This window comes from Acomys minous (genome assembly GCF_964271855.1).
Source record: "Acomys minous genome assembly, chromosome: 2".
NCBI classification, from domain to species: Eukaryota; Metazoa; Chordata; class Mammalia; order Rodentia; family Muridae; genus Acomys; species Acomys minous.
In genome coordinates this window covers 16,739,945-16,766,260 of record NC_140484.1, presented here as the reverse complement: position 1 = coordinate 16,766,260, position 26,316 = coordinate 16,739,945, and the positions used below count along the sequence as shown (strand labels likewise).

At 39.6% G+C, this 26,316-nt stretch overlaps 1 protein-coding gene, 1 long non-coding RNA gene and 1 pseudogene across 6 annotated transcripts in view; 2 read left to right on the top strand and 1 right to left on the bottom strand.

Annotated features, from left to right (window-relative positions):
• Positions 1 to 18,114, top strand: LOC311587152. Its single transcript, XR_014775792.1, has 3 exons — positions 1 to 195; positions 1,938 to 2,085; positions 17,478 to 18,114. It is a non-coding gene; the product is annotated as an uncharacterized lncRNA (long non-coding RNA).
• CHUK (component of inhibitor of nuclear factor kappa B kinase complex) overlaps positions 2,949 to 26,316 on the bottom strand; it is a 35,034-nt gene continuing 11,666 nt past the window's right edge. Inside the window, exons 10-21 of one of the 4 annotated variants that reach the window (XM_084763414.1) lie at positions 22,123 to 22,317; positions 20,306 to 20,408; positions 18,989 to 19,112; positions 18,133 to 18,284; positions 15,410 to 15,471; positions 13,652 to 13,761; positions 12,438 to 12,487; positions 8,685 to 8,781; positions 8,102 to 8,249; positions 7,235 to 7,368; positions 5,273 to 5,372; positions 2,949 to 4,157 (exon numbers count right to left, since the gene is read on the bottom strand). In XM_084763414.1, the coding sequence (XP_084619540.1) occupies positions 4,128 to 4,157; positions 5,273 to 5,372; positions 7,235 to 7,368; positions 8,102 to 8,249; positions 8,685 to 8,781; positions 12,438 to 12,487; positions 13,652 to 13,761; positions 15,410 to 15,471; positions 18,133 to 18,284; positions 18,989 to 19,112; positions 20,306 to 20,408; positions 22,123 to 22,317 (1,305 nt within the window). In that variant the 3' untranslated portion in view covers positions 2,949 to 4,127. Of the gene's footprint in view, positions 4,158 to 5,272; positions 5,373 to 6,458; positions 6,684 to 7,234; positions 7,369 to 8,101; positions 8,250 to 8,684; positions 8,782 to 12,437; positions 12,488 to 13,651; positions 13,762 to 15,409; positions 15,472 to 18,132; positions 18,285 to 18,988; positions 19,113 to 20,305; positions 20,409 to 22,122; positions 22,318 to 26,316 lie in introns of those variants that run through there. The other 3 variants (XM_084763415.1, XR_014775734.1, XM_084763416.1) reach the window with 3 other exon arrangements.
• Positions 19,136 to 20,288, top strand: LOC311587106 (large ribosomal subunit protein uL14-like; annotated as a pseudogene). The gene has a single exon. The product of its transcript is annotated as a large ribosomal subunit protein uL14-like (transcript).

Genomic DNA, 26,316 nt, shown 5'->3' with positions numbered 1-26,316 from the left:
AACTGCGGCTGCGCGGGGGACGCACGCGACGCAGCCCCCGCCCGCGACTCGCGAGACGGTGAGCGGGCGGGACCAAATTGGCCCCGGCGCTCTCACAGCCAGTTAAATCGCGAGGAACCCGGCGCCTCCGTGTAGGGGTGGCACCTTCATCTTTTTGTGGTTTGTACCCACCCAGCTGGCAAGCTCGTTCTACAGGTACATATCCTGCACTAAAGAAACTACCAGACCAGTCTCAACGAATGAGTGGTTTGAGTTCAGTGAGGAAGCTATTTGACCAGTGTTAATCATTCACGCTTGGGTTGAATATTTATTTTGTGCCAGAACGCTAGTGCTTTCAGAAGGCCACCCAGAAACAGGATCAGGATAAAGTTGTCGAATGTGGAGGTCAGGAGGCCAAAATGAACAGTGGACGCACGCAAATGGTGGGAAGGAGTTGGATGGTAGGCTAGGCCAGAACCAGATTTAGAAAGTGTGGGATGCGGTGTTTTCTGCTGATAGAAGAAACGGATGACAAGAAGACAGTGACTTTTATGAGTGTTTTGCCTGTATGCACGTCACCACATGTGTACTTGGTGCCCTTAGCAGTCAGAAGGGATCAGATCCCCTGGAACTTGGAGTTACAGATTGCTGTGAACTGCCACATGGGTGCTGGGAATCGAACCAGGGTACTCTGGTAGAGGAGCCAGATGCTCTTGACCTGAGACTTTTTTTTCACACTGTATCCATGTGGACCTGGTGAGATGGCTCAGTGGGTAAAGGTGTTTGTGAGTGTGCCGGATGACTTCGTGTCAACCCTAGATCCCACATTGAAGTGAAAAGTGGAGAACTGACTCCTCTCAGTTCCACACAAAGCTCCACCTCACACACCAACACGCACAATAATGATAAACAAGGGGTAGACCCGCATCATGTGCGTGTATTACAAACCAAAGAAAAAAGGGTAGAGCTTAGAGATACACAAACACATGGGAAATTAGGACACTCTGTTACACTCAGGGACAAGACACAACTGGACAAGGTTAACAAAGTTGGAAGGATCTCCAAGCTCCTGTGCAGGAAAGTACCAGAAAGCTGTACACCATACAGTACACCGTATCTGTAACTTGCTGAGAGTGATGACAGGCAGACGCACAGTTAAACAACAGCAGGCAAAAGGTTATGATGCTACTAACAAAAGAAACAAGAGGAGGCAACAACCAATTCAGGGCTTTCTAAAAGCAAATCTAGCCACACCCCTTGAATACAGGTGCTAACTTACATCACACATTTGATTTTATTACCTAGGAATGTATGGCACCTTGTCTGTTCCAAACTAATATTACAGTTTAGTTATTTTCACCACCTCTAGCCCCTTCCCCTGCCACGCCCCCCCCCCAAAAGGCAGGCCATGGTGGCACATGCCTGTAACCTCAAGTGGGATGTTGAGGCAGGGAAAGTTCAAGTTTCAGGCTAGCCTGTCTCAGAAACAAAAGGAAAAGAAGCTGCAGATATAGATGAGCAGTAGAGCCCTTGCCCAGTAGCGCGTTGAGTCGATGGGAGAGGTGAGGTGGGGTACAAACTTGCTTTGAGTCTGGTACCTGTTTTCTGGGTTTAGTCTTAGTTGTTCATAATGCTGCGTGTGTATGGAATCAAGTGTATACAGCTGATAACTTTTAATTCTGAAAGTTGTTACTGAACAAAAAGTAGAGTGGTCTACTAACTGTTCAGAAGCAAGTTTAGGTGATCTTACAATATGTTCTCCCTCGTGTCACCTGTCTACATCATGTAGATTGGGAGATCCTAACATCACTCCAGTCATGCCCATCAAAATGGACCTTGCTATATGGCAAATCCTTGCACCGATGATTTTGATACTTGAAAAAATTCATGATTTCTGAAAAAAAAAATTGAATACATGTTGAGATTCCTTTACTGAATTGCCTGTGTTGCCTTTCCAGTCAGCCAGGTGAGGGCACACTCCTGGGAGGCAGAGGAAGCTAGCCTTGGTCTACTTAGGGAGTTTCAGGCTGGCCAGGTCTGCACAGTGAGATCCTGTTTTAAAACAACAAAAATAAAACCAAAAGTCCTTCTGACCTTTCCATGTAGGTAAGTATCTTCTGAGCAAGAAGTACCCAATAAATGTTTACTATTAAGAGCCTTGAGACTCCAGACCTACTGAATTGTGAGCTTGCTTATCACTCAGCTGACAGGAGTGGAATTACCATCTTTAAAGCAGCATTGATACCCGATGATGTAAAAGACAGCAGATAGCCATGCACATACAAACCTGTAGTGGAGACTTTAGAGATTAAAGAAAGTTGGCAAGTTTGGACTAGACTAGGTTAATAGTGAGACCTTGTCTAAAAACCAAAAGATAAAAGACAACTCCAAGCTAGGAAAATGACAGTATTAATAAAATGGGGGTGGGAGGGATATATCAGTTTAAATGACGAAATCTTCCATGTTTTCAGACAAACAGTAGTACTAGCACCTCTTAGGGAAAAACATTACAGTAAGGAAGTTACTCAATACTTTCCAGTCAGTCTATTTAATTCCAGAAGGAAGTACAAGGAAGGTTGGGGAAATCGCTCCCTTGGCAATGCACATGCTCGGCAGGCAGGAGGATCTAAGTTGATTCCTCAGAACCCATGTGAAATAGCAGGCATGGTAGTAGGCTGTGGTGATGGCAGTAGTGGGCAGCAAAGGCAACCTCTCTGTGGCTCACAGCCCATCCTACCTAGCTTAATTGATAAGCTCCAGGGCAAAGACAGACTCTCTCAAAAAGTGGGGCAGTATCCTGAAGATTACAACCACAGTTGTCCTCTGGCTTCCACATGCATGTGCATACATACAAATAGCAAAGTACAAAGAATCCATCATGTTATTGTGGTCCTACGTATCACATGACCTTTTACATTTTCTCAAACCATACTCCAACCTGCTTTGTAGTAATGAGTAGAGATTCAAAAAACAATTTTAAAATCATTTAATATGCAAAGTGAAAAACTAGAATATAAAAGCATTTCACATTTTTAAAAACAAAATAACACCTTCTAAATTATTTAACAGAAGGCAGTGATACACAATCTTTTATCTGAAACCCTGAAGTACAGATGTTTCAGAATTAAGAATTTTTCAGATTTTAGAAAGGTAATTCAGTGCATACACCATACTACATTAACCCTCAAAAGAGTCTGTGTCAGCACACCCCAATAATCAAACACATTAATGTTTATGCAGCAAAATAAATGAATATTCACACTAAATGGGATAAGCAGATTCAGTGTCAGATCAGAATAGAACCAGAAGCAAGTAAATTTTGTTACCAAGCTTATGAAAACCCTGTTTTCAGAACTTCTTGGATTTTGAGACTGTAATTATAAAGGAATGCAGACCTTTTGAAACTTGTATGACAAGACACAAAAAAATTGTTTTAACAAGTGACCCATTTTTACAAATGCAAAGACATACAACCTTCAAATACATTATAAATTAACAGGAATCTTCTTTTTAACATTATTAAATGTACACTTTAAATACATATACATATAGCACACAACAATTCATTATGGTCAGCTGATATCAAAGGCACATATGCACAATCCCTTATGAAAGAAAAGGCACTATTAAGTATGTGATTAAAGATGGGATTCACCTAACTCTTTATGATGCCAAGAAGAGTGCGTGCTGTGTGTAACACAAGGAAGCAGCTTTTAGTTTTCACGAAGTGCAGTCTCTTCCACAGAAACCCAGTAGACAACTTTTACTTAACATGAACACTGATGTTTTTCATCTGTATACTAATACCATGTGGGCCCCATGTCTAAAATTTAAAACTTTAGAAGATATCTTTTCCATCAGCTCAACAATTTTAAAGATATAAGTAGGTCACTAATGATCTCCCTAGACAGTTGCAGTGTTAAAAGTAATTTCACTAATTTGCTATAAAATCCTATCTGTTCAGAGGTCACAATCATTTAAAAAAAAAAATCCAAGGTACTGTGCTTGTATAGTCATTTGTAGTTTCTGATCACAGCCACTTCTTCCACTGACTGGTATCTGACGACCGGCTTCAGCGACAAAGGATGAATTTCGAATATGTGCCAGAACAACTCCCATGGTCTTGAGGACAGTGAACAAACAGCGAGTCATTTTGTTAGCCAACTCCAGTCAAGACTCTAAAAGCAGGCATGGAAAATCACAGTTAGCAGCTGTCCAAATGTAGAGCTCACTTTTTAAAACTGTCTTAATGTTTGGACATTTTATAACCAAAATTTGAAAAGTTAAAAACTATAGAAGTTACAGTTTGATTTTACCTCATCTTATCTTCTGGCAATCTCAAAAATATTTCAGAGTTCTCATAAAAATCTGAGTAAAATATTTATTCTCAAGTGAAAAGATAAAGAGTTAGTATCAAAACAAAATGCAGTGAATTTGCTAGGATTTTAGAGTAGCTTTTCCAAATTTTAACAAATCAGTAGTTCAAACCAACTTAAATCTTGATACAACTTTTTTTTAGCATAACTGATCTTATATGCATCAAATACAGAAATTAAATTATAGAGTAAAAGTACCATCTTACTGAAAAAATGAATTGCTGAAGCAAAATGGTACATTCAATTCCTTCTCAGTAGTTAAACTGCAAAGAAAGCTTCATCTGACTAAAGATGCTACTGCTGATGTTCACTGATGACATATGCTATCATATACCTGACGGTTAGTTTTGTGAGTTTGCCACGGCCTAGAATCACCTGAGAGGAAAATCCCAAGGACAATTGAGCTCAGCTGGGCTCAGGTTGGGCTGTGGACATGTATACAGGGGACTGTCTTGATTACATTAACTGAGGTACTAACACCCAGCCCCAAATGAGCAGCACCATGTCAAGGGCTGGGCCTGTACTGCAATAGTATGAAAAAGTGAGCTGAGTATTCTCAGGAACGCAGATGCTTATTTCTGTCTGCTCCTGACTATAGCTGTGATATCTAGCTATTTCAAGTTCCTGCCATGACTTCCCACAATGGTGGCCTGCAGCCTCTAAGTATAAGTTAAATAAGCCCTTCTCCCCTAAGTTGCTTTTTGTAGGGCTAATTTATCACAGCAACAGAAATGAGACCAGGATAAACATCCCTATATAACAAAAAATGGAAATTTGAGGTTCAAAATATTTCTTACGTTTTCTTTCCTGAGTTCTTTTACAAATATACCCCAAATGCCAGACACAGCCAACATGGGAAATTAAACCTTTGTATCTAACATACCTGAAATACACACCCATAGTCACACCAAACTTACCGTCATACTACTGCTCTGTTCCTCAGTTGCTTCACGAATAATAGTACTTAAATGGCCAAGACAGTTCAGATTTTCTTCTATCATTTGTGTTAATGTCTCTCTGATGGATGAAAGAACAAAACCATTTTACGTTCAGCCAAGGAGCACTTGAGTGTTGCCTCCTTTCTGGTCTTCTAGATCAGCTGACCACTCTCTGCAACCCAGCATCCCAACAAAGCTGACTGCTGCAGGCCTCAGCTTCTTTATCCCTCCCACTCAGAGATAGCATCCCACTCCATCCAAAGCCATGTGTCTGCCTACTCCAGTAAGTCCACTGTGACTCTAATCAGATTTTCTTTTGAAATAGGTGGCACTGGTAGCGGCCCCACGCCACCGCCATCCCACCAAAGAAATGCCAGGTTGGGGAAGAGGTCCCCTTGGTATTGACATATGAAGTATTTTGTTTGTTTATTTGTTTGTTTCTGGGTTGTTTCTTTCTTCTATTACAGACAGTAAAACACCAACATGCTCACTTCACACACAAACATAGGGAGAGATCCAGGAAAGAGAAAACCTGGTTGGAAGCTACAGACAGTAGCAATGAAAACAAGCAAGCCGACTGCTGAAGACAGCAGAGGAAAAGCATGAGCCACAAATATTCCTGGTGACTTGGACCTGAAGGGGCTCGATCCTAGCTTCTCCCTCCATGCTCTCCTGTGTCATCGTCCTTCACCAGCCCTCGGCCCCTCTTCCACCACACTGAGGGCCACGGGCAACAGCCACTGCTAGCTTAAAACTAAATACGGACTCAGTTACTATCCCACAGATAGAAAATCTCCTGCTAACAAGTCCCTAATCCTTGATTATTAAGTAGTGCAGGTACCCTATAGTTAAGACCAGCTTTCCTTTATCAGAATGTGTATTTTAAAACACATCAGATATACTGTTACAAACAGCCACAAGCCCAAACTGGAAGTTACTACAGAGCTGAGAGTTGGAAGTGGCATCCCTACCAAGCCTAAATGCCTTTAATGAAAACAAAAGCATCAGGATGTACTAGATTTTATTTCCTTCGGCTCTAACAGTATTTCCTGACGTCTATAAAATCACAGCCTCTGCTAGACTTGTTTATGCATTCATATTGGGCCACAATGTTTAGTGCCCCTGAGTATACCCTGGAACTTGTTTTCTTTAAACAAGGAAATACCTGATATCAGCTTGCCTTCCTGTCATGTGCTTTTTCTCTCATAAAAGCAGAGCACAGAACATGCGACTGCGTGACCTCCTGAGCAGTGATGTAACATGGGTGCACTTCTGCAAAACTAATTATGGGCAGACTTCCAGGAAATGCTTGGTGGTGTGGAGGTCTCCATGAGTGGTGAGAAAAGCGACAATACACAAGCTAGCAAAGAGCCACTTGAACACGGCACACCTTGTGGTGAGAAAATAACAGAGACGGACAGGCATTCAGCTTTTAGCAGAAAAGTAGTAACTAAAGACAAAGTGCAGGGCTGCAAATCTGAGTAATCTTAATGCAAAATGATTTAAAGCACTGAAAATTTTTAATTGAAGAAATACTGTTATGAAGTAGATCTCACTACTTTATTAAAAGAGAACTTGAGTACCAAAAAATAAAAATGTCAAAAAGGATAATTTCTCATAAAGATAAGTGGTTAAGAAAGGAACATGGTTTGGGTAAAAGAGAATGGTTTAGAGCACGGATTGAGCTAACACGTATTGGTAACACTGAAATTTATTTCCCAAGCATTTTACATTGTCCAACTGAATTTTCACAGTAACTCTATAAGATATCCACATTTTAAAGTGAAAATATATGAACATTAAAAAAATTACTCAGCACTACTAAAAAAGAGATAGTCAAAACAAAGCCCGGTCTAAAGATGCTGTTGAGCACCATGCTCTGCCATCTCACTCCTACCCCACTCAGAATTACAGCCCTCTATTGTTACAAAGTGAACCCACCCATCTTGAGGAGTTACCACACATGTCAGAGGATGTTCACGGTCTGCTAATGTGGGGGGCAGCCAGGCTGATGCTGGAGGGGTTACTGTGCCTTCTAGACTGGATCCTACAAGAGAGCGGGCCGAACTCTGTGTCTGAAGGAAAAAACACACACACATACACGATAAATTGTATGCAAGCACCTCTTGCTTCATACCATTTTTCTGTAAATCATACTATTATGATTTATAATTCAGTCATTTCTTACATGCCCAACTGGGGTTGTGAACAAAACTATTCTCACCGCTACTAACTATTCCATCACTGGTATAGTTTGCTCATTGACTAAAACTGAGTGTATCTAACCCTGACAAAAAAACCTACATGAGTCTAACTCCTCTAATTCAGCTTTGGTTTGGAGAAAGGGAACAGCTGAACAAGGGTTGACTTTTGAGTAAGTCAAGTGTATTTATTCCAAATTGGGCTGAACAATGACAGCAATCCAGAGCAGGGTGAACTGTAAGAGTGAGACTGAGCTGGGTATGGTAGCTCACACTTGTAATCCCTGCACTTGGGAGGCAAGAAATTCACTGTGAGGTACAGTCCAGCTCCCAGCTTAGAATAGAGTAAGCTTTGGTCTCAAAAGAAACAAATAAAACCACACACACATGCCACCACCAGCAGCAGCAGTAGCCATGGCAGCAGCGGGACTGAAAAAGAGAGTAATAATACAAAAGTTCTAACTCTATAATTACTCAGACACTAAACAAGGAACATGTGCACCCAATATAAAGTATAAATATTCAAAGGACATAGCTCAAAGCATTAAAAACCTCTTTCACAGAAAATAATAGCAACTCAGTATTACATCCACTAATAATTACTTACACAGGCAATTTTAAGGAGGTGCCAAATTTCTTTCTGCCTCTTTCCCTGCATAAACATGACAGCATTGTCAGCTTCTTTGATGTTACTGAGGGCCACTTCCACCTTGGGAAGTAGATCAATGATCTTCTGCTTACAGCCCAACAATTTGCTAGAAAGATGAAGTCAGTGTCAGATACTTGTCATACCCCTCAAAACTGTTTGACATACTTCCAAACCCAGCGGAAATGAACCACAACCAACACTGAACTGAATGACTGATCTCAAAAGCAATGAATACAGGGGCTGGAGAGAGAGCTCAGTGGTTAAGAGCTGACCTGGGTTCAATTCCCAGTACCCATATGGCAGCTCCAGTTCCAGGAGATCAGATGCCCCTTTCTGGTCTCATGCACATGAGGCAAACAGGCAGGCAGAACACCCACACACATAAATAAAATAGAAAGTAATGCATATGCTCAGGATTTACACATGGCCATGTCTTCTAAGGTACAGACAGAACTATTATTCACCAAAGAGGAGTATTATAATTTAAAAGGAACACAAATACATTGTCACGTAGGAGGAGGAAATGAAGCAATTTTTCTACCTCAGGTGACCAAACAGCTCCTTGAGAACACGGTCCTGACTCTGCACAGTGTGCACAATGATCTTCACCATCTCCGTGCTGTCACTGTAGGAGTGATCTATGAAAGACTTTAGTTAGTAAGCTTATAAGCTCTCTTCTACAGAACACATCAATTTCCAAACAAAACGTTTCTTAAAAACTCTTAAAAAGCTCTAAGTCTTAAAAAAAAAAAAACCCCTCTCCATTAGGTGTGACAATTCTGTTGCCTTAATTAACTCCCAGAAGCTATGATTACCTGTGTAGACTAGGCCCATTAAAGGTCTGTCAGGGAGCAGAGAGGGGCTCATGAGGCTTTACCCCTCCCCAAGAACCTAAAAGAGGTGATCAATGGCAGGTAGACAGAGAGGAGAGATTTCCTTCCCAAGTGTAGCCACTGAAGCTCCTTTAAGTAATCCTAACGAAACTCAGATTCTCCAACAAGACTAGGATAGAATCATTATCTGTCGCTGGTGTCCAAGCTGCTTACATCTCCTCATGAATATTTTACACCATTTAAATCAATACTTGGATTTAACTAAGTATAAATAAATTCTAAGGTGTTGAAGGTACAGTTCAATGACAACTATACATCAAAGAGTAAAGTTACAGGGCTGAGTATAGTTCTCAAGAGCCCTTGCTGCTCTTCCAGTGGACCCAGATTCATATCCCAGCACCCACATTAGGTGGCTCACAAATGCCTGTAACTCCATCTCCAGGAGAATCTGACACCCTCTTCTGCACTCTGTGGGTACGTACCCATACACATATGGCATACACCCATACCCACAGATATAAATGTTTTTTAAAAGTAAATTTATGCATGTGTTATGTTTAATCTTTAGAGACATGTAGCCTGTGTTTGAGAGAATAGTCTGATTTTTAACCTGTCCTAACCCAAATTCAGACACAAATGTAGCCCTTGCCCAAGAGATCAGCTCTCTTACATGACTAACTCTTAGAGCTGTGTGGCGATCAGGCTGTCAGTGCTCAAACTGCTTGACTGGAATTTCATGCTAATAAAAACCTCATCTGAAAAAAGCTGACTTATAGCAAATCTAATGTTTTAATAAAAAGATCGGTAGACACCATAATATTCACCTTAAAGCCAACTGGCATCTGACAGATATCCTCAGATGGGATGGTTGTTGGTTACACCAAGTTCTACAGTTTATAAAGGACACTGTGTCAGGTTTGTTTGTTTGTTTTGGGTTTTTGAGACAGGGTCTCTCTGTGTAGCCTTGGCTGTCCTGGACTAGCTTTGTAGACCAGGCTGGCCTCGAACTCACAGTGATCCGACTGCCTCTGCCTCCTGAATGCTGGGATTAAAGGCGTGTGCCACCATACCCGGCTGACTATGTCAGTTTTTAAAACTGCTAGCATTAGTTGTTGTATTTCAGAAAATGGCAATTTAAGTTTACAAGAGCAGAAAATTGCTGATGTATCATCCTGGTATTTTCTTGGATAATAAGCCTGAAAACAAAATACCATTATTGCTTATACTTGCTACTAACTGTGCAAAGTTTCCTCATTAAACGTTCTTCCGTGTTATTCCAAAAAAGAAAACCATGGAAGGAGTTTCAAAAGAGATTTGAAAAGATTGTGGGACTGGAGTGACCCACTTTGCCTTAGAGCCTAACCTATTTGACCAATGAAAGACAATCACATGTGGGCAGGGCTAATGGGATAGGCGTGGCTAAGGTTCCAGGGCTTTGGGGTGGGGGGGAAATCTTGGGAAGAATAGAGACCAGAGGAGTAGAGAGAAGAAAGAGGTTGCGCCATCATGGGTTAGGTAGCAGAGAAGGACGTGGCATTGGATTGGGGCAGGGATTCCATACTATGGGAAGTAGTTTAGGGAATTAATATCTGCCCTGCCCCAGGTTAACTAAGGATATTTTAAAATATAACAGGTGTCTGTGTCTTAATTTGATTGCCAGTGGGTTAGAAAACACTGTTGTAATAATAATTATAGGCCTGATAATAAAGATTATTAGGCCATACTGAAAACCACAACAGGGTCTGTCCTTTTTAAATCATTCCAGAAGCCTCTTCCACAGCCCAGCTTCATTCCCAGAATCTCTCTCTGCCTCCCCCACACCCTCAATGACCAGACACAAGGCTCCAAAACATTTTTCTCCAAACATCAGTCCTTTGTGAATTCCACGAACCAAGCTCAAGGGTATCCCAGAGAACCAGCTCTTTTAATGATAAAGACCTCAGGACTTCAGCCTTTGCCAGGAGAGGATGAAGACAGTTTCCACTGTTTTCAGATTTCATCTCCTACAAGAAATCACTTCTAAACAATGCCTGTCTGAGATCTACTTCATAAGTATATGTAGCAATACACTGAATACTGCAAAAACCCAGCATATGGAGGTGGGAGAGGTGCTTTAGCCAGTAAGAGGCCTGGCTGCTCTTCCAGAGGTTCAGAACACCCACATGGCCACCTGTAATTTTAGGTACAGTTACCCAACACCCTCTCTGGCCTCTGGGTGCACTGTACACACATGGTGCACTGACATACACAGGCAAAACACCCCCACACATAAAAAATATTTTAAAAAACTTAAAAACAGTGCACGAGCGCATGGTACTTTAAAAATGGCATAAATATTATACGAAGTTGCTTATGTTGCGACACTTATAAATTTTCAAGTATAAAGCTTGAAATCTTTGTTATATAAAACTTTTAAAATAAAATACATATATTCCAGAGCACAGACATCCCTTTTCTAGTACTTATGTATTCAAGATAAATACATTTTAAGTAAAATAAAGGTGTTTTACATACATACTACTTTATTGTTTTCAAAGCATTTTCATAAGCACTCTCAAATACACTGCCAAAGTTTACTGACTTATGTTTTGACTTGTTTTGCAGAAAAGGGGAATAGAAACAGGGAGATGTGCTGGAAATTATTTGGTCAGTAAAATACCCAATTTAGAATTCAGGGCTTCTGGTTTTCCAGCCAACATCCCTCCCAATGACAATGCTCTGTATTTGGCAGATGTTCAATATGAATTGCTCCCCTAAAGATAGGAGTAGTGACCAGTGCTGGTGAAGGCAAAGCTTTTCAGGACAAACTGCTTCCACATAGACTATAGGCTTCTTCTCTTCCCATTCCACCCAGAATACACTGCATTAAATTCTTTCTAGCCTCTCTAACTTAAGCAGTATTTTAACCCCAACCTTTTTACACATATACACACACACCCATTGTTAGGGGAAGGTGTGTTATGTATTGGGGCCTGGGGTCACCTTCAGGTATCTTCCTGGATGGCTCTCCACCTTCCTTGCTGATAGGGTATCTCACTGAATCTTAACCTGGCTGTTTCAGCTAGACTGGCTGGCCACTGAGCACTGCTGAGATCACAGGGGTGTGCTGCCAAGTGTGGCTTTTATTTAAATTTTGGGCATCTAAATTCAGTTCTCATGTTGCAGCAAGCACTTTACCCACACCCCAATTCCTTCCCTTTTCCCCCCTTGTTTCAGTTTCTTTTTTTTCCCCTCTACTTTCTTTCCACTTCACTTTAAAATTTTCTATTTCAATATCTTATTACTTTCCCTTTCTATTTTTTAAAACTCTCATAAATGTAAAACTATTATGCCACAAATGTTGCAATAACAATACCAAAACAGGATCTTACTCTGAAGTTAAAAAAATTAAAATCCACCCTCTTTGTTTAGTTAAGGAGTTTCCTAAAATGCCTGTAAATACTCTGACTGAAGTGTCTTACCTGTAGGTCTGTGCTTTAACTGCTTATAAAGGTCAATGGCACGCTGTTCCCTACAAAAGAGAAAACAAAACCCTCTCTGTATGTGGAAGCAAGCTAATAACTTGAATACACAAGTTGAATAATACTGGTTATTGAGACAAGATGCAATTTTTAAGCAAGTACAGATCATCAATGAGTGTTTTACGAAGCATTTCATTGAATAATAAGAATATAAGTCCTTAAAACATGGAGGTTAAAAACCACAACTGTGATTGTGTGGGGTGTCTCTGTGTGGGTGTATGCTTGCATATTCAATGTGAGGAGGTCAGAGGGTAACCTTGAGTGTCAGTCCTTGCTGTCTGCCTAAGGCAGATCTCTGTTGTGTGCTGCGGCCTATGCTAAGTTAGCTGGCCTCCAAGCTTCCCGTGAGTCTCCGGTTTCTGTCTCCCTCCTGCCGTAAAAACACTGGGGTTGCAGACACGCTACTGCACCTAGCCTTACATGTGGATTCTGGGGATTGAAACTCAGGTCCTCAGCTTGAGCAGCCATATCCCTAGTCTCCAAAACAAAGTTTCTGTGTACTGAGGATCTGCTCTGCTCTTCTACCACAAATCCAACACCATGTACCAGAAACACTTAAGTGGGGGTGGGGGTTATGGCTTGTGATTAGAGAGAAATCTTTAGTTTCTAATCTAGACACTTAGGAAATTAACCTCAACACAGGAGTTAAGAGGTTATACCTTGCACCAAAAGGGTAGTAAATGGAGAAATCATTTGTAACTTAAATATACTTAAACAAACAAACAAACATCCCCAAAGAGATTTTCTTTTAAATAGTAAAGAATAATCCAGAGTTATTTCCCAAATTCCCTGTGACTAAGAAATAGCTTTCTTTTAAGATAGTGTAAGGGCTAGAGAGATGGCTCAGTAAGTAAAGGTGTTTGCTGCCAAGCCTGACAACTTGAGTTCAATTCCTGGGCCAACCATGGCCCACAATTTTGTCCTTTGATCTCTATACGTGCACTGTGATGTATTGCACGCCTTCCCTCCCCCCACAAAACAAATAAATGTTTAAAAAATCGTATCATAGGAATATATTAGAAGTAAAAAACAACAAAAACAAAAAACATGAATTAGATCATGCAGAGGCTGAACCCCGCCAGATATAGGTAAAAAGAACAAAACAAAAATGTAAAGACCTAAGGCCAATAACACAGATATACATATATACTTACAGTGACTCCATCAAGTCTCCCTGGCGTCTTCCATAGGGGCTCTTCTGCAGCTCCATGATTTCAGTGTGCAAAGACATAATCTGATCCTCAAGGTATCCAATGACACCAGCCTCATATATGACACAGAGAACATGACAGGCTTACCACCATTTAAACACGGCTTAGGCCTTAAAGGAAGAGAATGATCTCTTCTAACAGTAGAACTGAATATTTTACTACAACTGAATATTTTACTACAACAAAGTAATTTTGTTAAAGCTAATCATCTATGTATTTAATGAGACAGTTGTATTAAGTAGCCTAGGCTATTCTTGAACCTGTAATTCTCCTGTCTTACTTTCCTGAGTGCTGGGATTGCAGTCTAAAGCACCACACTAGGCTGGTTAAAGCTATTTAAATAATAATAATTTTAATAATTCTCTGAGAATTTCATAGATGCACCCAGTGTATTTTGATCATATTTACTCCCCATCACTCCCCCTAACTCCTCCAAGATCTAGCTCCTCTAGCCACCCCTCCCAGCTCTCCCAACTTCATGTTGTCCTCCCCCCCTCTTTTAAAAAAATAACCCATGTGGTCCAATCTGTGATGCTCACATACTACTGAATGTGAGGCCATACAACAAGACATGGCCAAACCACCTCCCTAAAGAAATCTGACTCCCCCTCCTCCAGTGGCCATAACTGTTAATAGCTCCTCAGCTACAGCGGGAGCTTTTTTATGCTTCTGACAATCTTTCACAGAAAAACAGCTTATGCCAGGTACAATGATGCACACTTTTAATACCAGCACTCGGGAGGCAGAGGCAAGTATATCTCTGTGAGTCATGGCCAGCTTGGTCTACACAGTGAATTCCACATCAGCTAGGGCTACACAGTGAGACCCTGTCTCAAAAATAAAAATAATGAAATAAAACTGTACTTATTTCTATGTTTCCCTTCTCACGACGGTCAACTACTATTGCATCTGCTTTGACCTTGAAGTGCCATTCACAAGACAGGTGAGTGGCCACTGAAGCCACTGCCTTTCTTTTTGCATGTCAGCTGCACAATAATACCAACTGCCCTATTCACATCCCCCGTGTAAGCATGAACTAGGACCAAGGAAAGCAACAGCACTGGACCATGAACATAAAGGAGGAAAAGGGAATATGCCACCTGGGGAACAATCAATTCCTAACTCAGGAGACTATATATTGTTTAATCTTACATAGTTTTGAGACTGAAACAGAGTACTATTGATAATTATAGGAAGACATCAGGTATAAATAGAACTGTCCCATTTAAACTAGATGTGAAGACCCAAACCAGCCAGAAAAATAATAACAATACATCCCATTAAGTATTGATTTCCATTTAATGTTCATAAGCCTATTAGGAAAGATTGCCATCTCTAATGTACATATAATATGGAAACTAATGTTCAGTGAAGCTAAAAAGTTTACCCAAAGCCTTTGGTTTTACAGCCCATGGTACTGTCCTCTATTCAAAGCACATACTACTTATGCTTATATTTCAAAACAGAAGATAACTTCTTTTTTTTTTTAAATAATTTTTTTATTAATTTATTCTTGTTACATCTCAATGGTTATCCCATCCCGTGTATCCTCCCATTCTTCCCTCCCTCCCTTATTCCCCTCCCCTATGACTGTGCCTGAGGGGGACCTCCTCCCCCTTTATATGCTCATAGGGTATCAAGTCTCAGAAGATAATTTCTAACGGAGTCATTAAATATACAGAATGAGTTCAATGATTTTACCTCAGCATAGTGAATGGCCTTTTCTTCCATTTCTTTCCATGCTTTCAGCATTTTTTCTGAAGCTAAAAAAATTAAAAAGGAAGAAAAAAAGAAAAAATTTAAAAATCAAGTCTAAATTGGTTTCCTCTGAAATAATTACATCTTTAAACACTAGTCTGGTTACTTTCTTGCTATATCAACATCAAAAATTCATAATGGGTTGAAGCCTGTTTCCCAATTAGATATGCTGTACTTCTAAGCCCCAATGCCTTGCAAGGTGAGACCTCACTGGAAACAGGTTAATTTATAAGTTAATCACCTGTGTATGTCCTCACACTGGACGAAGCTAGGCCCTTACCACAGTGTGATTCATTTCCAGTGTCCTTAGAAGAACAGGCTTAGGAAGGAGATATTCAGAAACACAAAAGGAGAATGCCATGTGACAACTAAAGCTGTAAGCCAGAGCACACCAAGTATGGCCATAATGTTTTTCTTTTAGATTTCAGAGGAATCATGACTTTACTAGCACCTTTGATTTTTGGATTTTAGCCTTGAAATTCTGAGCTTTTACATCTTTGTTGTTTTAGGCAACAGACTTGTTATAAAAGTTCTAGGAGAGTAGTATGTATCTTTTCTTCTAAAAAAAAAACTCATCTTAAAGTAACACATAAACATGTTTTAGAAAAGTTACATGTGGACTTGGAATGTAGCTTAGTGGTAGAAGACTGGCCTAGCATGCACAAGGCTCTGAGTCTGGCTGCACATGTTTGTGCACATGTTTAAACCCAGCACTTAGGAGGCAGAGGACTGGGAGTTCAAGGCCAGTCTGGTCTATGTAGTGAGAGCCAAGCCAGCCAAGACTACATAATGAGACCTTGTATCAAAACCAAAAAAACATGGGGCTGGAGAGATGGCTCAGAGGTTAAGAGCACTGCCTACTCTTCTAGGTCCTGAATTCGATTTCCAGCAACCACATGGTGGCTCACAAACATCTAAAATGTGATCTGATGCCTTCTTCTGGTGTACAGGTGTACATGCAGGCAAAACACTGTATACATAGTAATAAATAAATCTTAAAAAAAAAGACAGTAACACAAGAGTCTAGGTTCAATTCCCAGTACAATAAAAATAAACAAAAGCATAAAAAAGAAAAGATTCTTCCCTCTACGCAAAGTGTTCTCACTAATATGACTGTTACAAGATATATCCTCTGTTCTCTCATAAATAAGAAAGACAATTTATACATGCTTTTCCTCATAACTTAATATCATTATGGTGGTTAAATGAGAACAGCCTCCATAGGCTCATATGTTTGAATGTTTGGTTCCCCGTTGGAGGACTGTTTAAGAAGAATTAGGAGGTGTGGCCTTGTTGGAAAAATTATGTCAGCGGGAGTGGACTTTGAGGTTTCAAAAGCCCATGGCAGGTCATCTTGCTCGCTCTCTCTGCCTCATGCCTATGAGTCAAATGTAAGCACTCAGCTACTGATCTGGAACCATGCCTGCCTGCTCACCTGCCCGCCCACACTGGTCAGGGACTCACCCTCTGAAACTGTGAAACAAGCCCCCAATTAAATGCTTTCTTTTATAAGGTGCCTTGTTCACAACAATAGAACAGTAACTAAGATAGTCACTGTCAAACGTTCCACTGATATTTTAGATCAGCACATCTACATCTATTTCACTGTTAACAATTGTATAGTATGCCTCTGACAAGTCAAAGATGCTTTAACAAAATAATTATGTTTTGTCATTCATTGAAGTGCCTATAATACTCAAACATAGAAATAGCACTGGAAAGTAGACATTCACCAACTGGACACTTTTGATCACCACCCGGGTAGCTGGAGGTACCAACACCTTTGTCAAGTACACATAAAAACAGTATCTACTTCCCAAAAAAGATATGGTTCATGAAATAAGAAAATTTAGTTTATTTACATTTTAACTCTTTATAAATCCTTAGCACTTCTGAGGGGTGGTAAGATTGAGTCAGAAGACTGTGTACAACAAGGAAACAGTAGCTAAAACTCCAAACCAGATGGATTAGAAAAAAAAATGACCTTAGAATTTTTTTTTCTTTTTTACAGAAAGACAAATATTTTAAGACTCCCCTGGCTGTGTATTCTAATTGAGCTGCTACACTGCAAGAACAGAAGCACAGAGCACAAACAAATACATTCTTAGTGACAAATAAACCACGGAAATGTATTTCTCAGATTTGGAATCAGAAATTCAAGATGAGGTTGTGGTTCACAGATGGCTGCTTTGTGTGTCCTCTCATGGCAATGGGTGAGGGGCTCTCACGCAGCCTCTTGTTAAGAAGGACATTATTCATTCGCGACAGAATCATTTCCCAAAGGTCCTACCATTATCTTAAGGATCAGGGTTTCAACATCCTAATTGGGGGAAGCACACACTTCAGGACACAGTATTGGCTAAGAGTCACCTCAGTATAGATTCTGTATTTTTAAAGTAAAATCTTGAAATTCATAGTCTTAAGTTTTTTCTATACTACTTAGCTTTTCTAGAGTTAAGTAATTTTACTACAATTATGAAAAGAAGTTGTTCAACTAAGGGATGAAAAGAGCTAACTCTCAAAACAAAGCAGTCTGATGATGTAGGTTATCTACGTGTTGTTCTGATGTGAACTTAAGTAACTGGCTATATGTCAACAAGACAAAGGAGCAGATGGTTTTCAAAGACTAGACATTCCTTACAAATATATTACAGCCAGACACTTACATATCCCATAAGTCATCTGCTCACTATATCTCTCCAAGTCAAGCTGAATGCTTTTGTGAAAAAACTCCAATTTAGCTTTGAGTTGCTGTGATGCTGAGATCAAAGTATTCTTCATTTTTGTCAAGTTAGCATTATATCTAAGAAGACTTAACCTAAGCCATAGCAAAACAAAACAAAATTATCAACATTCAGAAACAATGAATAACAATTTGCAAACATACAGTATCCAAACTCCAAAATCTGAGTTTCTATTATCAATTCATGAGAAATAGCTATTTCCTGTTGTGATGTCTGTGATAACACCCTTCTACTAAGACTGCTGAGGAGCTACTACTTTGAAGTATTACAGCCGAGTGCTTTTAGACTAAGAAATCTGTAAGTCTGGCTGGAACATGTCATTTCCATGGCATCAGCAGAGCAAAGTGCTCAGGGGGCAAAGTGCTTGCCTTGCATGCAGAGTTTAGTACAGTTTATAGTACATGGCAGTGTCCTTGTAACCCCAGGGCTTGGAGGCTTGTGGGAACAGGCAGATCTTACAAGCTCACTAGCTAGTCAGTCTAGCTCAAACAGTGAGCTCCAGGGTTAATAACAGATTTTGCCTCAAAATTTAGGTGAGAAAACAGTAACAGAAAAATACCCAACATCAACCTCTGACTTCCACATGTGCACCCACTTACATGCATGCAAGCACATTGCTAAAAAAAAGAATACCATGTTTCAAAAATGCTCAGGATTTTAGCCTTGAATACAATCTAGCTCAGTGAAAACTGGCAAGAATAAATCTTGAGTACATGATACACACAGAATTATGCTTTAAAAAAAAAAACAACAACAATAAAAAACCCAACCCACTTACATTGCTGCTCTTTGTCCCTGGAAGAGCCTGCTGTAGTCTTCTTTTAGCCCAGACACATAGTGCACTGCTTCGGCCCACACTTTACGCAGCTGTATAATTGGAAGCTGTATCTTGCTGTCTTGTACTGTAAGTAAGATGGTAATAAGGACTTGTTACTTTCAAAGACATTATAGTTCCTTCTTTGTGAGTTCCTTTCCAAACATTAATCCCATAGACACTACAGAGAACATACTGCCTGACCTAGGTATAAGAGCTGGATCAACGACCCAGCTCCTGCTCTCAAAGAACTTGAGGCCGTTCTGGATGTTTCTCCTTTAACCTTGCTTCTTTCCAGCCAAGAACACTTCTCACGCTTTGCTAATCCAAATTCTTTGTCTTTCAAGTTTTAAATCACGTTCCATCTCCTCCATAGTCCACCCGTCTGTTTCTGAAAAACATCTATTATCTCTTGACCACCAGCTCAGCATCATGAAATGTATAGCATGAATATGTGTGTGTAAGTATCAGCACACATATAATAAAGGAACAGGTAAAAAGTAGGTTTCGCTTTTCTGACTGTTTCTGTGCACTCAAGATGTCTAAGGATGTGGCTGGGTCCTCCGGAGGAAAATTCTGGATTTCTCTGAGTCTTCCAGTAGGAGCGGTGATCAACGATGCTGACAATGCAGGAGCCAAAAATTTGTACATTATCTCTATGAAGGGAATCAAGGATGGCTGAACAGACTTCCTGCTGCTGGTGTGGGCAACACGGTGATGTCCACAGTTAAGAAGGCAAACCAGAACTAAGAAAAAAGGTCCATCCAGCAGTGCAGTCATATCCAAGAAAAGATGGGGCACTTCTTTGTTTTGAAGATAATACTGGGGTCATAGTAAACAATAAAGGTGAGATGAAAGGTTCTGCTATCACAGGTCCAGCTGCAAAGGAGTATGCTGATTCGTGGCCCAGGATTCCATCCAATGCAGGCAGCATTGCATGATTCTCCAGTACACTGGTAAAATATATTAATTAAAAATTCTTTGTTCTCATAAAATAAATAAATAAGAGTAGGCTTAACTAACTTTGGGCATTCATTCTCCTCTCTGTGGTGCCCTACCCTCAGGAAGGGAGGTCTTCTCCTAAGCGAGGGACCTAGTGGTAATTTAAATCTACCTTCATACCTTCCAAACTACATTAACTCCATTTTTCACCACAAATAGAAACCTCAAGTAGTGATACTGAACAAAACCACTAAAAGATCATATCTACTAATCATGTCATATCAAGACTTAGTTCAGCTACTGACTGGGCTCCACTTACCAATATAACTTACTACTTACCAATATAATTAACACAGTCAGACAAACTTCTGGATGCAAATGGCCCTTCATATACAGTCTTACTTTTATCAAACAAATAAACCATGTAGCTATCACAGCCTCTCTGGAAAATAAAAATAAAAATAGAAATAAAAATGCAAAGATTCTTGAAAACTCAAGATTTTATAAATATTTAAGCTCCACAAAGTCAATGTGCATTCGCATATATTTTATAGACTTGGGGCCTAAGGTGTAAAGATTAATTGGCCAAAGTGAAAAATAATCACTAGAATGAAAGGAAAAAGAGAGTAATGAAGTTCATGTGACAAGGAAGCAAGAGGGAAGAGTATTTAGGGAGAGGAAGACCAGCAAAAGAAGGGCAAGATGGAGGAGGAGGTTTGAGAAAAACTATGATGAATATATATGCATAAAAAAGGCATAGCAAGGAATGGAGAGATGGCTCAGAGGTTAAGACACTGCCTGCTCTTCTAAAGGTCCTGAGTTCAATTCCCAGCAACCACATGGTGGCTCACAACCATCTATAATGATGCTCTCTTCTGGCCTGCAGGCCGAATACTATATACATAATAAATAAATAAATAAATAAATAAATAAATAAATAAATAAATAAATATTTTTAAAAAGGCATAACAAAACTCATTTTGTTTGCTAACTTAAAAAGTTGAAAGAAACAAAATAAAGAAGTTTTTCTAGTTTTAGCAATTAAAAGCCAAAAGAACAAATACAAAAAGGTTCTATCCATGGAATAAAACACTATGTAGTAATAAAAAAGAAAAGACTTGGTGCCAGAATGATCCCAGCACAGGATACAGTGAGAAGACCAACCTAGGCTACAGCAAGAATGTTCTCAAAAAGCCAAACAGGAGTGAAGTGAAGTGCTTACACACACTGTAACTGGTAAAGTTCAAAAATACAATGCTGGTTGGGGAAATTTTTCCATCAGTAAAATGCTTGTTATACAAGCATGGAGAGCCGGGCATAATCCCCAGAACCCATATTTAAAAGAGTTGGCTCTAGTGGTTCCACCAGCTTAGACTATTCAAGAAGTTGCAGCACATCAGAGAGCCTGATGCTGAGGAATGGCAACTGAGGTTGACCTTTGTCCTCCACAGGCACCTATGTGTATGTAGACTCTCATAAACATATATATCCATGCTAACACACACCTATACAAGTATATAAATCTACAGAGACCAAAAGTAGATTAATGAGCTGGGTAGAATGGAAATGTAAGAGTTAATGGACATGGGGAATAGAAATATTTTTATACATTCGAGATGGGTACATATATGGCATGCAATATATGCATCTATAATATAAGAAGAAAGAAAATGAAAGTTACAAGAAACTGTTTTTGAGACAGGGTCTCTCTACATAGCCCTGCCTGGCTTTGGACTCACAAGGATCTGCCTTCCAAATGCTGGGAATTAAAGGTGTGTACAACACCACCCAGCTGTATGTGTATGCATCACATTTTCACCCACAGTTTCTACAGCACAGCAGGATAACTTTAGCCTATATAATAGTTATATGCTTAAATATAAATAAAGGAAAAGAATTTGTAAGTTTCAACACATGGAAATGGGAATGAAAGTCAAGTGAATGAAAGGCTTATCTCAGTTTAATCATTAGAGTATTAAACTCTACACTATAACCCATTATGAGTATAAACACTAGTCAACCAGAAATGAAAAGAGCCCTGTGCATGTCGCTCAGGCCTGTGGTTTCAGCTTCCTGACGCAGGAAGATTGGAAGTTAGAAGCCATTCTGGGTATATAGCAAGACCCTGATCCAACCCGTAAAAAAAAGTCTCTTACAACTCCATCTAGAACACACTGCGAGGCTGGTTTCCGAGGATCCAGAGAAATTCCAGTCTCTGACAGAAGTTCTTGAGAACCGGTATTTATTCCTGTTTCACGCTCAATTCGAGACTGTAGTGAATGAAGACTTTCATCACATGGTAACAGAAAAGAAATGATTTTTGCAGAAGTCATATTTAGGATGTGCACTATCTGCATAAATAGAAAACAAAACAAAACATTTTTATTGACCCTTTACTGCATGAACAATTCTGTTAAAAATACTGAAGGGGAACCTAAGCACAGGCATTATTTCCGTACTAGATAAGGCTCAGTCCTCCAAAGTAATAAAATCTTCTATAACTATAAAATGGCACGCTATGAGCCAGACTCAGACTTGTTTTTCTAAACAACAGATGTAACATTTTGGTTTTGGGTAGTTTTTTGTGTTTTTTGTGTTGTTTGTTAAGAGTTTTTTAGTTTTTTAGAGTTTTTTTGAGGCAGGGTTTCTCTGTGTGGTCCTGGCTGTCCTAGACTCACTTTGTAGACCAAGCTGGCCTTGAACTCAGAGAGATCCACCTGCCTCTGCCTGCTGGGATCAAAGGCATGCACCACTATACCCAGGCAGATATTAATTTTATCAAATAAAATAGGAATGCACAAAATCAAGAAATAAAAATTTTAGTTTAAAAATCTTATTTCAAGAAACATTATCACAGACCTAAAAGGAAATACTCCCATTTATAAAGTGTCTCATAAGTGAAAAGCACAGAGTCAAGAGATTTCACACAACATCCAATGCTTAGATCTTCTAATCACCCTTTTAGCACAGGGATAAACACAGTTTCTAAGAAGGTAAACAATTTGTTAGGGATCACACAACTTATAAGCTCTGTTGGAACTTGGGTGTGAACTCTTTTTGTTGTTGTTGTTTTGTTTTGTTTTGTTTTTTGACATGGGGTTTCTCTGTGTAGCCTTGTCTGTCCTGGCCTCACTTTGTAGACCAGGCTGGCCTCGAACTCACAGTGATCTGCCTGCCTCTGCATCCCAAGTACTGGGATTAAAGGCGTGCTCCACCACCGCCAGGCCTGGGTCTGAACTCTTAACTACCCCATGTTGCCTCAGAAGCAATCATGTAATAGAAGAGATGGGTTTTTCTTTCAACAGGAAAAGGTATTATTTATCTCCCAAAGCAACTACATCTTAGAGTGGTAATCTGCAGGGCCCAAAGTTGAACAAAAAAAAAAAAAGAAACCAGTTTCATGCTCAGTTAAAGGCCCAGTGAAAGAAATAGATGAGAATTTTGGCATAAGTAATGGTATATGGTTGAAGAATATACAAATATAAAGGAGAGACTCAGGACATGCTACATTAGGAAGACAAAGGAGGTAAAGAAGTAACTTAAAAAGAAAATTTATGTGAGACATGGTGGTGCACCCCTTTAATTCCAGCACCCAGAAGGCAAAGGCAGATAGATCTCTCTGAATTCAAAGTCAGCCTGGTCTACATAGCAAGTTCCAGACCAGCCAGAGCTATATAATAAGATCCTGGCTAAAACAAAACAAAACTGTGTGTGTGTGGGGGGGGGGTGTAGATGCATTTGGAAGCCAGAAGAAGGAATCAGATCTCATGCATCTGGAGTTACAGGTGGTCTGTGAGCTGTTGACTGTGGGTGTGGGAGCTGAACTTGGGTCCTCTGTAAGAGGCAACATGTACTCGTAACAGCTGAGCTTTCTCTCCAGCACATGAAGAATAATGAAATATTTCTGTTTTGTCATTATTTTTATGTTTAAGCTTTTTCACAGTAGGGAAAATACTTATCTAATTAGACTCTCTAAAGTGTTTTCTTAGATATTTCAACGACTACTTTGTTGCTATAAAGCCAGACAGCACATCTTCCTGGTACAGTATATCTAAAAATATCGTAGAAAAATGTCCAATAACACCAAACTGTTTTATGGTTCATGCTTCTGTGTTTTTGTTCATTTTATCCCCTGCCTATTCTTCTCTTTCCTCTATTAACTATAATTCTACAAAATTCAGTCCAGTTCCAGCCTAGGAGGTATGCTTACAGCCTCCCAGATGCCATGACTAGTGCTCCACAGTTTCCTTATTCTGCACAACCTCCTAAGTTTGATGCTTTGAAAAAGGCATCAATTTACTCCAAATAAAGAGAAGGTAATTGCTCAGATTCACTGACAGGTAATTAGTGGCGCTGCAAACTGGACATTTATGAGCCACAGATAACATGAAATGGACTCTTTTTCCATACTCCATGGCAAGCAAAGGCTCACAGACCCCTTCAGAGTAGGGAAGATGGTGAGCACCAGGCACCACAAAGATGTTGCAGACATCTGATCAAACACTCATGAACATAAAATAAAATAAGTCTAAAAGTATTTTAAAAAGCAGGGGTGATGTTATGATTACTGTAAATTGGGTGGGGGTATCAGATATGTACAATCAAATATTTTTAGAGACAACACAGAACTAATAGGCTCTTAGTGTGTACACTACTTACATACTGAATGGTTTTCTTTGGCAGAGTACAAGAAAACCAAACCAAGTCAGTATCAGGCCAGGCACAGTGGTGCACACCTTTAATCCCAGTACTAGGGAGGCAGAGGCAAGTGGATCTCTGATTCAGGCTATCCTGGTCTACAGAGTGAGTCCCTAGGACATCCGGGGCTACACCTAGCAACAATCTAAAAAACAAAAACAAAAAGCCAGATGTTTTCAATGTCAGCTAAGAATAGTGTCAATGTGCCATCAAATCCTACTGAAGATGTGAGGCATGTCAGGTTAGATTGCCTGCTTATGAGTCTTAAGCTGATCTTAAAGCCTGACCAAGGGTTTCAGCTCCTTAAACTGTGGGTCAGGACCCCATATGAGCATATAACTTAATGTCCAGGTCACGAAGAATTTGGTAACATAAAAGGTTTCTGAATGTACAACAACTATGAAATCAAAATCAAATGCATAATCACTTCCAAACGTTCTCCGCAGTACCCACCAGCATCACACTGTGTGACTTCACTGGAGCCTTCTGAACCTAACAACATGTGTAGTGTACACTGTGCCTGCCCTCCCCCAACATGAAGCCCTGAACTATCTCTGCTGAAATCTTAGACGACTGCATGCTAATCTTTTACTGTACATACAATCCTCTGTTATTATAGAAATAAATGGTCTAATCACAGAAAACAAAGATTTTTAAAAATATTTTCCTACCATTACTCCTCATCAAGTATCAAATTATTTTATCTTTAGATTATATTTAATATAGACTTGATTTTTGGGTAAAGATTTATTTATTTATTATGTATACAATATTCTTCCTACACTCCAGGAGAGGGCACCAGAGCTCATTACAGATAGTTAGGAGCCACTATGTACTTGCTGGGAATTGAACTTAGGGACCTCTAGAAGAGCAGCCACTGATCTTAACCTCTGAGCCATCTCTCCAGTCCTAGATTTGATTTTTTTTTTAAATTGCTGTTTCAATTTCATTTTAAAAACTATTAAGCCAGATGTGGTGGTGCACACCTGTAATCCCAATACCTGGGGAGGCGGAGGCAGGTGAAGCTCTGTGAGTGAGGCCAGCCTGGTGTACAAAGTGAATCCAGGATGGCCAAGGCTACTCAGAGAAAACCTATCTCGAAAAACCAGAAAAAAAGATTATTAAATGAATTGGGGTTAGGGCAGGATTTTCTGCAATGCTCCTCAATATACTTCTGCTACTTTGTGCTGAATATTTTTATGTAGAAGCACTCTCAGCAATGACTGTAATAAAATCAAATTGTTGGTGATTTTCTCTCCTGCAGCATCAGACATTCACCAAGACTATTATATAAATGTAAGTAAGCACATCCCTCTCACTAATATGCAGATTATCTTTAATAAATGGTAAAATTATATATATTATATATATATATATCAAAGAATGTTTAAAATAAAATGTTTTATGAGTAAATATCTGATTTCATATGTGCTGTATATACATGTATTCTTTAGCAGGGAAAAACTTCTCAGACAAAAAATGAAAAAGGTGTAAGAAGCTCTGCTACAGTCAGTAGGAAAGGACTGCAGAAAGAGTTGTTCCTGGCATATAGCAATAACAGAACTATCTTTAACGACTCATTCACATCCATAAGTATGTACTGAAAACTAACACATGCCCTCTCAGTATTGAATGCCAGCATATATAACTAT